General features: G+C 35.1%; 1 protein-coding gene and 1 long non-coding RNA gene across 51 annotated transcripts in view; one reads left to right on the top strand and one right to left on the bottom strand.

The window, feature by feature from the left end:
• The window catches only part of TRDN (triadin), a 415209-nt gene that overhangs the window by 171462 nt on the left and 230917 nt on the right, over positions 1-12830 (top strand). For all 50 annotated transcript variants that reach the window (XM_078370051.1, XM_078370045.1, XM_078370044.1 and 47 more), the window contains one exon: positions 347-424. In XM_078370051.1, coding sequence (XP_078226177.1) covers positions 347-424 — 78 coding nt within the window. The remainder of the gene's footprint in view (positions 1-346; positions 425-12830) is intronic.
• The window catches only part of LOC128931815 (uncharacterized), a 67661-nt gene that overhangs the window by 39390 nt on the left and 15441 nt on the right, over positions 1-12830 (bottom strand). The window lies entirely within an intron of this gene.

Here is a 12830-nt window from a genome sequence, read left to right as displayed (position 1 = left end):
TGGGATTTTAGTTTCCATAATTTAATGTGCATATTAAAAATAAATTGCTTAATTTGAGTGCATGTACATTTTCCATTATTGAAGTCCAGTAGATATATTTAACATTGTATATGCATCTATGAAAAATAATGTATTCCGAAATGGCTCTGAAGATAACTGAATTTGTGAAGGCAGCTTCTTAAAGATCTCACTTAATAACAGCTTTCTTATTGCATAATAATATGATTTATAATTGGCTTGGTATTATGAATTATGCATGTAGGGGACAGATCTAGCTTTTTAGTTGTGGATATTAGATTTGTTAATACTTTTTTTTTCAATGCCAATGTCTACATTGTATGTACAGGACAAAGCCCGGCCATTCCACCTCCATTACTGACAGAAAAAGCTTCCAGTCCCACTCCGGCGTCACCTGCCCTTGAAGGCAAGTACTTTTTTTTTTTTCATAGATCTCTATTGTAGATAAAATATAATATAGAGAAACAACAATAAAAAATAGTAACAAAGAAACAGCAAAATCCAATATTTTCTTACATACCTTTAGTACATCTAAATTACAATTTACTTTTTCTAAAATTGCAATTTGCTTCTTTTTAGACAATCAAAAATGTTCCCTTAAGATTCTATATTGGTGACCTTCAGTTTTCAGAAGGATGTCCACTTTAGTACTTTGGGAATCAAGGAAAAAAATATATAGGGACAAACAGATAAGGCTATGCCTTGCAACTCTTGCAATTTACCACAACTTGATCAATTTAGTCTTTAAAGAATCTGGTGCCAGATTTGCTGGGTTTGAATCTGAGCTCCACCTTTTCCTAGCTTTATAAATTTGGGAAGTTATTTAAATTAATTCTTCATGAGTTTTGTCATTTCTAAGATGAGATAAGCAGAGCACTGATCTCCTAGCATTATTGTGAGAATTGAAAAAATAGATATATACTCACAAACACACACACACACACACACAAATACACACTGTTGAATGTATATGTATCGTTTATAAGTGCTATATACAATTGGTGGTTAATACGACTAATAATTCTTGAAAATATGATGTCTCAAGATCAGCATTGTAATAAATTTTGCTGGAGATTTAAAGTCATTTCTTTACGTCTTCATCCATTTCTTCAACTTTTATTAAATCCCAACCATGGGATCATTTCGGATATTGTCCAAACTACTGGGGATTCAGAGATGATTAGAAAACAGTTTCTTCTCTGTCAAGACTCAATTTGCAGATGTAAAAACACCAGCAATTAAAACTAAAAGCTTCGTTAATTCTTTTACATGAGTACAAATGGAGGTCTCCTTCAGATCACAGCCTCCTCTACAAAAAGGTAGAAACCTCTAGCTCTATCCCATATTGGAAAGGATCTTCTTTGTGCAATGTGGATGCTCCAGTCTGCTTGTTCAACAACTGCCCATTGGTTTTGGCCACTCCGTGAGACTAAGTGATGACCCTAATGAGGATTCATCCAGGAAGAAGCTATTATTGTGTATCACTTACCTAGAGAGTAAACAAGTGATTTAGAAACAACCAGTCTAAAAACAGAAAATAGAGAGAGAGAGAAAAAAATCACAGTTACATTTCTTTTGGCATTTTATAATAGTTCATATGACTTGAGAGAATTTGACACAGGACTGATGCTCTCACTGACCAAAATGATCACTGGACAAGACAACACCTATAAATAATAACATTGCCTTAATTTTTCGTGGGATTCTAATTCTGTTCTTGTTTCCAGATGAACATAAAGCAAGGAATTCAGATTTCCCAACTTGAGGGAGACTTTGATAGTCAGATTATTCAAGTGTTTGGCGCCAAGTTATCTCCTAGCAGAGGTTCATAAAATACCAAGTAGCAAATATTTTGCCTAGCAATCTGTCACTTAGAAATGGATGTGTCATTTGTTAAGTAGGACACTTGGGTTCTGTTATTGCCTTTAAAGAGCAATGTAATTTGACAGTTCATCCCAGAACCTAGTACTACGTTATGGTGAATAAAACAACAAGGTTTGAGGATCACAAGCCTTTGTCAGTTTCTTCTCTGAAAGCGCAGAGGCTGCTAACCCTGAACAGCTCCAAGAGTCTATATTATCAGGCAATGCTGAGATCATGGGCTTTGTCAGGGCTTGCAGATGTGCTGCCTGTGACTTCATTAACATAATTGATTAGGAGCTAGGACATATTTAGTATTAATCAAGCTGTTTTTAGTGAGGCTGATTATGCCAGTCCTCTTGATGCACTATTTTAGTCTGGAACTTCCTTAGAACCAAGTAGAAAAAAAAAAAGAAAGAAAGAAATTCTTAAAAGGCTTTTTGAAAATAAAAGAAAATTTCATGTGGCACTAAAGTATGCTATTTGATCTGAGGAATATAATTATAATGGGTCAAAATGTGGGAGCATGTACATATTTCAATTTTAATGTTTTTTAAAACTAGAGCTCATGTATAGACTAGATTATTAATTTGTTCACAGGAGATTAATAAAACTTCATTAGTGGAAATCTAAAAAAATTGTGGGTCTCTTTATGGGTAAAAGAATACAACACATATATAAATCTGAAAAGCCAATACTACACATCTGTAGAGCCCACATATAAAAGCCTTCTTTGTGCTTCCATAGCACTTAAGAAACAAAACTTCCCACAGCACTTGCTTTGTTCTGGGAAGTATCTGTGTACTTCGTATCTCAGTCCACTCATTTAGTGCCTTGAAATTGGTCTAGCCTTTCTTGGATTTCCATGTTTTCCCACATTGCATGCTTTGTCTGCCATAATGAAGTTTTTATTACTTTGAATTTTTGGATACAAAGGGATTAATTATATATTAAGTTGTTTATTTCCTTTGACTCTTATTTTATTTTTTAGAATCTGTTTGTCCAGGAATAATTGGCAACAATAGATTTTCAAAAGATCTTACATAATAACCACTTCACATCATCATTCTGGTCCCTGTTATTAATTTGTATTTAATTATGGATATAACTGAAACTAATTTAAAATGAACTTAATTTAAGTATAATGTTAATTCTCATATTTAAAAAATTTTTAATTTTCATGTCTGTTGGGAGCTCTTACCGGGGCTGAAATGCCTACAAGTTCAAAGGGACACTGTAGCTATCCATTCATTTCATGAATGGAGCTGAATTACATGAGTTGTTTTCCTCAAATCAAGTAGTTCCTTATAATATTAACGTTATAGGTAATTTTAGCTCTTAGCATGAAAGTCCTTTATCATCAAATGTTTTTCAGCATTCCTGCTAACCTCTTATACCAAGAACTGTATTTCTCAGACTCTTTAGTGGTTAGACAGAACAATTTCAGGCAATGTTGCCGATCCTCTTCCCAATTACCAAGGAAGGCAGAAAAGCTGTTTTATAAAATCCTTGTATAAGCAAAAATTTGCCACATATGATTCCATTCATCTTTAATCAACAATACCAGATAATTTCTTTTTCCCTACTCTCACCCACTAAATGTAATTATTGGACATTTAGTATATAATTACCAGGATTCCTCTGTTGTAATAAAGATGTGGAAGAAATAAGTTAAGTTCTACTTAAATTCCTTTTAATATTCCATTAAATGCCTGCAATTTACATGAATGAAGCTGAATACAGAAAGGTAAATTACCATCAAGTGCCCTATATCTTGTTGAATAAATATATGACTGGTACTTAGTGTTGCAATTATAAATAGTATTATAAATGCTATCACTTGTATATTAACAACAGAACTCTAGAAAGACGACCAGAGTCCAACTCAGTCCCAGCTTTGATACTAATGAGTTGCACGGTCTTTGACAAATCAATTGACTTCTTAGGACCTCCATTTCTTCACCTATCAACTGTGGGGACCAAACTTAGTCTCTAAAGTCCCTCTGTGCCTTTATACCCAAAGATTTTATGCCATTTTTTTTTTTCAGGCTGGTGGATTGGTAATAAACCGCCATAAAAACAGAGTGAACCCTACATGTAAACCCTACATAGCTTTGCCTAGTGGTTAAATAGCCACAATAGATATGATAGAGATGTCAAACTTGTTGGGACAATGGATAATACTATGAAACATTATTTACTGAAACCCAAAAGTAAGCTACATAGATCATAAAGGCTGTCAAAGTTAGGAGGAAGATGAGGTATGAATGAGACAAGGTTATGAAGTAAAACTGCAAGTCTTTCATTGAGCCATAAAGAGAAAGTTAGTTGAATTTGTATAGATACAAAGGAGAAAGTAACATTATATAAAATTTATTATAAGATAATTTTTTACCATAGGATGCATCTGAAGACAATATTCTACAGGAGCTAGTAAGGTTTTATTTATAGTTCTATTAAACCAAGAACTTTTATTACCTTAGCTCCTCAGTGAGATATATCGTGAGAAGTAAAAAATAAAATAAAATAATAAAATAGAAATTTGGCCTCAATTTTTATTTTATTAATTCTATGACATAATAGATTTTATTGAACTTCAGTTCAACATAATATTTTTCTTTGTTTTGTGGAGAAATAAAATGATATCTTTAGGTGACTTTTAATAGGATTGGTCTTTAGTTATAAATTATGATGAATTATATAACCCTGACTACTTTTACCACCTATTTGAATTAGAGAGTTGCTAATAACAACATAGCACATTTTCCAGCACACTTAGTTACTCAAGCATTGGTTGCTGTTAATATTATTTTTTTATATCAGGAGATTTCTTATACATATAAAAAACCATTGATTTTATGGTAGCTTTTTATTGGTTTCCGTAGAAGATAGTAAGGTGATTGCTTTCATGACATCAGTCAGTATACATAAAACTCTAATATGGTTTCTTAATACAGGACTGGGACCATATTGTGGAAGGCTCTGTGCACACAAGCTAAAGCTTTTACATCTCACAGACTGTGTGGTACTGTTTAGACAATTGAGCAGAGAGTAGTATGATTAGATTTGTCTTTAAGATTATGTGTCAACTATAGAAAGGGTGGATTGGTGAGGGGTGAGCTTGAGAGTTGGGACTATAAGACAAATTTAGGAGAATATTGCCCATGGGAAGACTTATGCTACTTTTCTTTTAAACAATCACGTTTTACTCTCAAAACAACTGCAAACAGTGAATATGATTTATGTCATGTTACAGAGAAGATTGGAGAAATCAAGTAAATTGCCTAAGAAAACACAGCTCTAAAAATGGTATAACTGGAATTGGAAGCCAGGTGACGCCTACCAAGGCTCAGTCTATTTTCATTTTGTAAAATGGCAATTAAGTGTTAGAGCTGAGTATAATTGCTAAAGTTCTTATCTGACTTGTTTAATTGAATGGCATTAAGAATGAGAACAGGTTTTGAGAGAGAATAATGAGTTCAACTTGGGGATGGCTGAGTGTATTGGGGTCCCTGGAATACTTATATGAATAGTTTAAGAGAGCTTAATAAATATATTATTGTTAAAGGTTTGCAGGGTTATGGTGCAGCACCCCAGAGCTAGTCAAAGTAGGAAGCCTTTATCATTCCTATACCTGAAGAGGCAAGGGAATAGTATGGTTTAGACATCCAGAAAGCCTTATTGTGTTAGAGAAGTGATGTCCGAACAGAACACCTGAAGGTTGTGTCCTTCAGTAGGGACCACAGACACCAACCAATGATGGTTGGTTATAAAATGATGTATGTGAAATTCTCATTGATCCTGGGAGGAAACTAGAGAATAAATGCCCAGATATCTCTCTTTGTCTTACTCTATTATCTCTTGATGTTGCTCTTATAGGCCAAAACAGCCCACATTCAGAGGACACGGGGCTTGGTTAATGTAACCCATAAGGGTCAGGGTGGAAATGGGACCTGGAGAGAATGTGGAGACTACCACATGTCAGGTGGGATGTAGAGCTTGATCCACACAGTGACAATCTGCAGTGGGCAACTGAATATATGAGTCAGGAGTTTACAAATGAAAGAAATGTAGATACTGAAGTCACAAGTTAGCCCTGGCACAGCATTTCTTGGAGTATGTTATGAGAAATTCTAGTTCTATTATATTCTTTGTTAAACAAAAAGTTTTCATGATAAAATACTTCTGGGCAGCTTAATATATTATTTTCTTGTGCATTCACAATCGAGACACACACATATGAAAGGAGGCAAAAATTCTATATATTAAGGAAACTTTAACTTTTTTAAACCCAATGTTTCCATTTTTTAATCACAGAAATGTTTCTGTTTCTGATTATATTTATCAATTTCCTAAGGAGCAAATGATCTCAAAAACACTCTGTCATACAAAGGTTAGTTTCAAATATAACTAAAGAGTACATCAGCCATGAATCTGAGGCTGTCTAGAACACAGCGTAGACCCAAGAAAGGAAATGGAGAACACACTGATCTAATCAGCATTCTCCAGAGAAACAAAACCAATAGGAGATCTCTCTCTTTCTATCTATCTATTGAGAAAATATTATTTATTATAAAGGATTGGCTGATGCAACTGTAGGGGCTAGTAAGTCCAAAATCTGCAGGGCATGCAAGCAGACTGAGGACCCAGGGAAGAGTTTATTTTGCAATCTTCAGTCTGAAGGCAGTCTGAAAGAAGAACTCCTTCATCCTAGGCGGACTTCAATCTTTTCTCTTTAAGGCTTTCAAATGATTAGATGAGGCCCATCCCGCATTACAGAGGGTAATCTGCTTTATTCAAAGTCTGTGATTTAAATGTGAATCACATCTAAAAACTACATTCATAGAAACATCTAGACTTATCTTTGGTCAAATAAGTATTAACAAAGCCTAGCCGAGTTGATGCATAAAATTAACTATCACAAATATCATTAGAATACAGACTGATAAAGCCAAGGATGAGAGAACATGAAAGAGGAAAGGGTATAACAGGCCCCAGTGCTTCAGAGAGATGGATAACATGAAGATCCCCCAGGAAAATTTAGATTTTCAATTAGAAAATTGTGCTCATCTGCTCTTGACTCTAAATTTTTTCTCTGCTACATAAAAATGAGAGGATGCAGTAGTCCTGAGTTTGAACTAAAGATTCAACTGTAAGATTTTTATTAGTTTCCTGAACCTCTCAAAGAGTGGGTTTCCTCATCTGCAAGGTAGCATTTACTATTAGTAAATATTACTAGTAGTATTTAGTAGTGCTTTTGGAAGAAAAAAGAATTTTAGGGAGGCAGCTGTGATGGGGGAGGCTTTGCAACCTAGATTAAGAATAGAATCTTTAGAATATTTTGTTTCGTGTCATGTGATGTTAACTATTTGAGAGATTTTAATAATGATTTAAACGTATCTTCAATTTTTCTTAAAATTTTAGACTCTTGTTTTTTTTTTTTTAATTGAAACACTGAGCTAGGGTTTGACCAGAGGTAACATAGTTATATTTGAGTTAATATGTTAGAAAGACCAAGTATAATTCAGTTTAGTGTCAAGGAAAAGTAGGTAAGTATTAATAACTGTTGAGTAAAATTTAAAAAAAACGCAAAAACAAATAGGTGGCAAAACATCAAAAAAAAGGAAAATGGGAAGAAATGAGAGCTCCCATGGATTTTGAGCTATACATATATTTTAGTAGACAAGAAACTTGTATCTCTAAACTTATAACTTCCTTCTTTTGTTATATTGTTTTTGATTTTTCATTATTGATTGTTAAAAAGACCTTTTGTGAAAAGAATTAACTTTTTCTGACTGACGTATCCACAAGAGGAAGTAGTTTTGTTTTTCTTACCTTCTACTTTTGCCAAGATAGCTAGGGGCATCTGTCTGTCTTGACTGTTCAGTAGCAACAGGTATTTTCTCTGAAGACTAAGGATGTTCCCCACCACAGGGAAACAGGAAAAGGGCCTTCTGTTGAGAACAGGGCTGGTTTCCTGCCTCACAGACCTTTCCTAACTGTTAATGCTAATATAAAAGAAATGTTTTTTTACCCGCATTTTGGTCTGTATAAGACAAAGATATTAAGGATGACATAGTTTGTGAATTTGAGTGAATTTGATCTATCACTTTCTTGTTATACAATTCTAAGTGAAACTTTCTTGTGCCAGCAAATTATTTTTCATAAAACATTTAATAAAAAAATTGTTTCCTCCAGTGTTCTTGCTTAGAAGTACCAATTTTTCCTTATAAAACATTTGTTTGTGATTTGTGTCTGTTTGACATAAGTATTTCTTCCTATTATACCAGCTTGTTATAATTCCAAATGGTATCATCCTTTCCCTCTCTAGAACAAATGAGAAAAGTGACTCCATCTTTAAGACCAAGAGTATTTTACATAGATGGAATAGAGTCTTGCAAATTGCTCATTTAATAAAGGATAAAGAATGCTGTAATTCCAACACTTTGGGAGGCCAGGATGGGTGGGTCACTTGAGCTCAGGAGTTCAAGACCAGCCTGGGCAACATGGCAAAACCCCATCTCTACAAAAAATAAAAAAATTAGCCAGGCATGGTGGTACATGCCTGTAGTCTCAGCTACTCTGGAGGATGGGGTGGGAGGGTCACTTGAGCCCGGGGAAACGGAAGTTGCAATGAGCTGAGATTCCACCACTGCACTCTAGCCTGGGTAACAAAGTGAGGCCCTGTCTCAAAAAAAGAAGAAAAAAAAAGCTTGCTTTGATTAAATTAGAATTTTATATAAAAACATTTTTAATTTACTAGAATAAATTTTATATTAAGAAGTGGCAGACATAATGTGTTACTAGTTTCTTATAATCTGTAAGACATGGAAAAATGTATGTAGCGCATCAGTCCAAATAAGCCTGAATTCAGCATATTGAAACTACTACAACTTAAAAAGTTGCAGTCTTTACATGGGCACTGGCTTCTATTTTAAGAACTGATATCCATTAGGCATAATTTTAAAAATTGAAAGGCTGTAGTTGAAAATCAGTCTTATACTATTTGTTCAATATACTAGTAACTTTTTAAAGTCAAATCTTATTTTAAAATAGCTATTATTACTAATTTATTTAATAAATCAAGTCCAAACCTGTTATAAAAATTAGCAGTACCTTTGAAATGGTACTTTAAAGTAATGTATATTTTGGTTTCGAGTTGCAAACAACTTTTTCTTGTGCTGAAAATTTAGTCATGAAAAGAAAATGTTTCTAGGCATCCTTGACATTTTAAATGTAATGAAATACTTTTGCAATTCATTTCCAATTATAGAAAAATATAGAAAAAAACACAGATAAAATATGGAAAAAGTAATTTTATGTAAATAACATGATACTGCAAATGAAAAGTTGTTAGAAAAGAAACATATTTATGTTTTCTTTACTATTTCTACAAGACACTTTGGGAAAGCTTACAGTAAAACATCTTGAGTAAGCGATGATTCGGCATAAAAATTGAAAAGAGTTTTTTAAGAATTTCCAAATGTCAGCAACACCAGACAAACAAACAAAAGCAATTGTAATTTATGGAGTTATCTACAGAGACAAGTGTATGTGATCTGAGAGCTTCTCCCCTGAGTACAATTCAATAAACTTTGAGCATTTGCCTTCTGAAATGCAAAAGCACTGAGTAGAAAAATAAAATATTCCATCTCCCTCTCCTTCACCCATCTCACTGCTCTTTTCTTCTCTCTTTGTTTCTCTAACACCCCCTCCCCCGCCACCCCCCCCCCCACTACACACATAGAGTAGTAGCTTTTTTTTTTTGTTTCACTTCTATTAAGAAAGTGAGAAAGAACAGATGTGGCACCCTTCAGCTATACAAACACAACCCATTTTAAATAAATGCAATCACTCATCTAAAAAGCTTTATCATTTCCAAAAGGTTTGGGAAAAATCTACCTTATCCATTTTAAATGTTAAGTTTAATTAACATAGAAGTATTTTTTTGCAATTTGATGTGTATTAAATAATCTTTCTAGTTGCATTTCCTTTTGCATACTAAATTCAGAAATAGGGGAAAAAAACATGCAGTCAAAGAACTTTGGTGAGAGAGCTGAAAGATAAGACAGAGTGATGAGGTAAAAGGTGGCACTTTTTTCTGCCCATGACTCAATCAGCTTTTAAGATTTTCATAGAGTATATCCATCTCAAGCTTCGTTTTTCATGTTGCAGGAGAGAAACAGAGTTTGTAATCATCTTTAGATTTATTATTTTATTTTGTTTTTTATTATTGCATTTTAGGTTCTGGAGTACATGTGGAGAACATGCAAGACAGTGGCATAGGTACACACATGGCAGTGTGTTTTGCTTCCTTTCTCCCCTTCACCCACATTTGGCATTTCTCCCCAGCCTATCCCTCCCCAGCTGGCCCTCCACTTTTCCACCCAATAGACCCCAGTGATTAGTACTCCCCTCCCTGTGTCCATGTGTTCTCATTTTTCATCACCCGCCTATGAGTGAGAATATGCGGTATTTCATTTTCTGTTCTTGTGTCAGTTTGCTGAGAATGATGTTCTTTAGATTCATCCATGTCCCTACAAAAGACACGAACTCATCATTTCTGATTGCGGCATAATATTCCATGGTGTATATGTGCTACATTTTCCCAGTCCAGTCTATCATCAATGGGCATTTGGGTTGGTTCCAGGTCTTTGCTATTGTAAACAGTGCTGCAATGAACATTCGTGTGCATGTGTCCTTATAGTAGAACGATTTATAGTCCTTTGGATGTATATCCAGTAATGGGATTGCTGGGTCAAATGGAATTTCTATTTCTAAGGCCTTGAGGAATCAACACACTGTCTTCCACAATGGTTGAACTAATTTACACTCCCACCAACAGTGTAATAGTGTTCCTTTTTCTCCACATCCTCTCCAGCATCTGTTGTCTCCAGATTTTTTAATGATCGCCATTCTAACTGGCGTGAGATGGTATCTCAATGTGATTTTGATTTGCATCTCTCTGATGACAAGTGACGATGAGCATTTTTTCATATGTTTGTTGGCCTCATATATGTCTTCTTTCGTAAAGTGTCTGTTCATATCCTTTGCCCAATTTTGAATGGGCTTGTTTGGTTTTCTCCTGTAAATCTGTTTGAGTTCTTTGTAAATTCTGGATATCAGCCCTTTGTCAGATGGGTAAACTGCAAACATTTTTTCCCATTCTGTTGGTTGCCGATTCACTCTAGTGACTGTTTCTTTTGCCGTGCAGAAGCTGTGGAGTTTGATTAGTTCCCATTTGTCTATTTTGGCTTTTGTTGCCAATGCTTATGGTGTTTTGTTCATGAAGTCCTAGCCACTCTTATGTCCTGGATGGTTTTGCCTAGATTTCCTTCTAGGGTTTTTATGGTGCCAGGTCTTATGTTTAAGTCTTTAATCCATCTGGAGTTAATTTTAGTGTAAGGTGTCAGGAAGGGGTCCAGTTTCTGCTTTCTGCACATGGCTAGCCAGTTTTCCCAACACCATTTGTTAAACAGGGAATCCTTTCCCCATTGCTTGTTTTTGTCAGGTTTACCAAAGATTGTATGGTTGTAGATACGTTGTGTTGACTCCAATGCCTCTGTTTAGTTCCATTGGTCGATATCTCTGTTTTGGTACCGGTACCTGTTTTGATTACTGTAGCCTTGTAGTATAGGTTGAAATCCGGTAGTGTGATGCCCCCCACTGTGTTCTTTTGCTTAGAATTGACTTGGCTATGCGGGCTCTCTTTTGGCTCCATATGAAGTTCATGGTGGTTTTTTCCAGTTCTGTGAAGAAAGTCAATGGTAGCTTGATGGGGATAACGTTGATTCTGTAAATTACTTTGGGCAGTATAGCCATTTTCATGATATTAATTCTTCCTAACCATGAACATGGAATGTTTCTCCATCTGTTTGTGTCCTCTCTTATTTCGTTGAGCAGTGGTTTGTAGTTCTCCTTGAAGAGGTCCCTTACGTTCCTTGTGAGTTGTATTCCTAGGTATTTTATTCTTTTTGTAGCAATTGTTAATGGCAGTTCGTTCTTGATTTGGCTTTCTTTAAGTCTGTTATTGGTGTAGAGGAATGCTTGTGATTTTTGCACATTGATTTTATATCCTGAGACTTTGCTGAAGTTGCTTATCAGTTTCAGGAGTTTTTGGGCTGAGGCGATGGGGTCTTCTAGGTATACTATCATGTCGTCTGCAAATAGAGACAATTTGGCTTCCACATTTCCTATTTGAATACCCTTTATTTCTTTCTCTTGCCTGATTGCTCTGGCTAGTACTTCCAGTACTATATTGAATAGGAGTGGTGAAAGAGGGCATCCTTATCTAGTGCCGGATTTCAAAGTGAATGCTTCCAGTTTTTGCCCATTCAGTATGACATTGGCTATTGGTTTGTCATAAATAGCTTTTATTACTTTGAGATACGTTCCATGGATACCGAGTTTATTTGAGGGTTTTTAGCATAAAGAGCTGTTGAATTTTGTCAAATGCCTTCTCTGCATCAATTGAGATAATCATGTGGTTTTTGCTTTTGGTTCTGCTTGTGTGGTGAATTACGTTTATAGACTTGCGTATGTTGAACCAGCCTTGCATCCCTGGGATGAATCCTACTTGATCATGATGGATAAGTTTTTTGATTTGCTGTTGCAATCGGCTTGCCAATATTTTATTGAAGATTTTTGCATCTATGTTCATCATGGATATTGGCCTAAAGTTTTCTTTTCTTGTTGGGTCTCTGCCGCGTTTTGGTATCAGGATGATGTTGGTCTCATAAAATGATTTGGGAAGGATTCCCTCTTTTTGGATTATTTGGAATAGTTTCAGAAGGAACGGTACCAGCTCCTCTTTGTGTGTCTGGTAGAATTCGGCTGTGAACCCATCTGGACCTGGGCTTTTTTTGTGTGGTAGGCTCTTAATTGCTGCCTTGACTTCTGATCTTGTTATTGGTCTATTCATAGTGTCAGCTTCCTCCTGGTTTAGGCTTGGG

The sequence above is a fragment of the Callithrix jacchus genome, chromosome 4, assembly GCF_049354715.1.
Source record: "Callithrix jacchus isolate 240 chromosome 4, calJac240_pri, whole genome shotgun sequence".
NCBI classification, from domain to species: domain Eukaryota; kingdom Metazoa; phylum Chordata; class Mammalia; order Primates; family Cebidae; genus Callithrix; species Callithrix jacchus.
The sequence above is the reverse complement of the archived record's forward strand: the minus strand, read 5'-3'. Positions and strand labels throughout refer to the sequence as shown.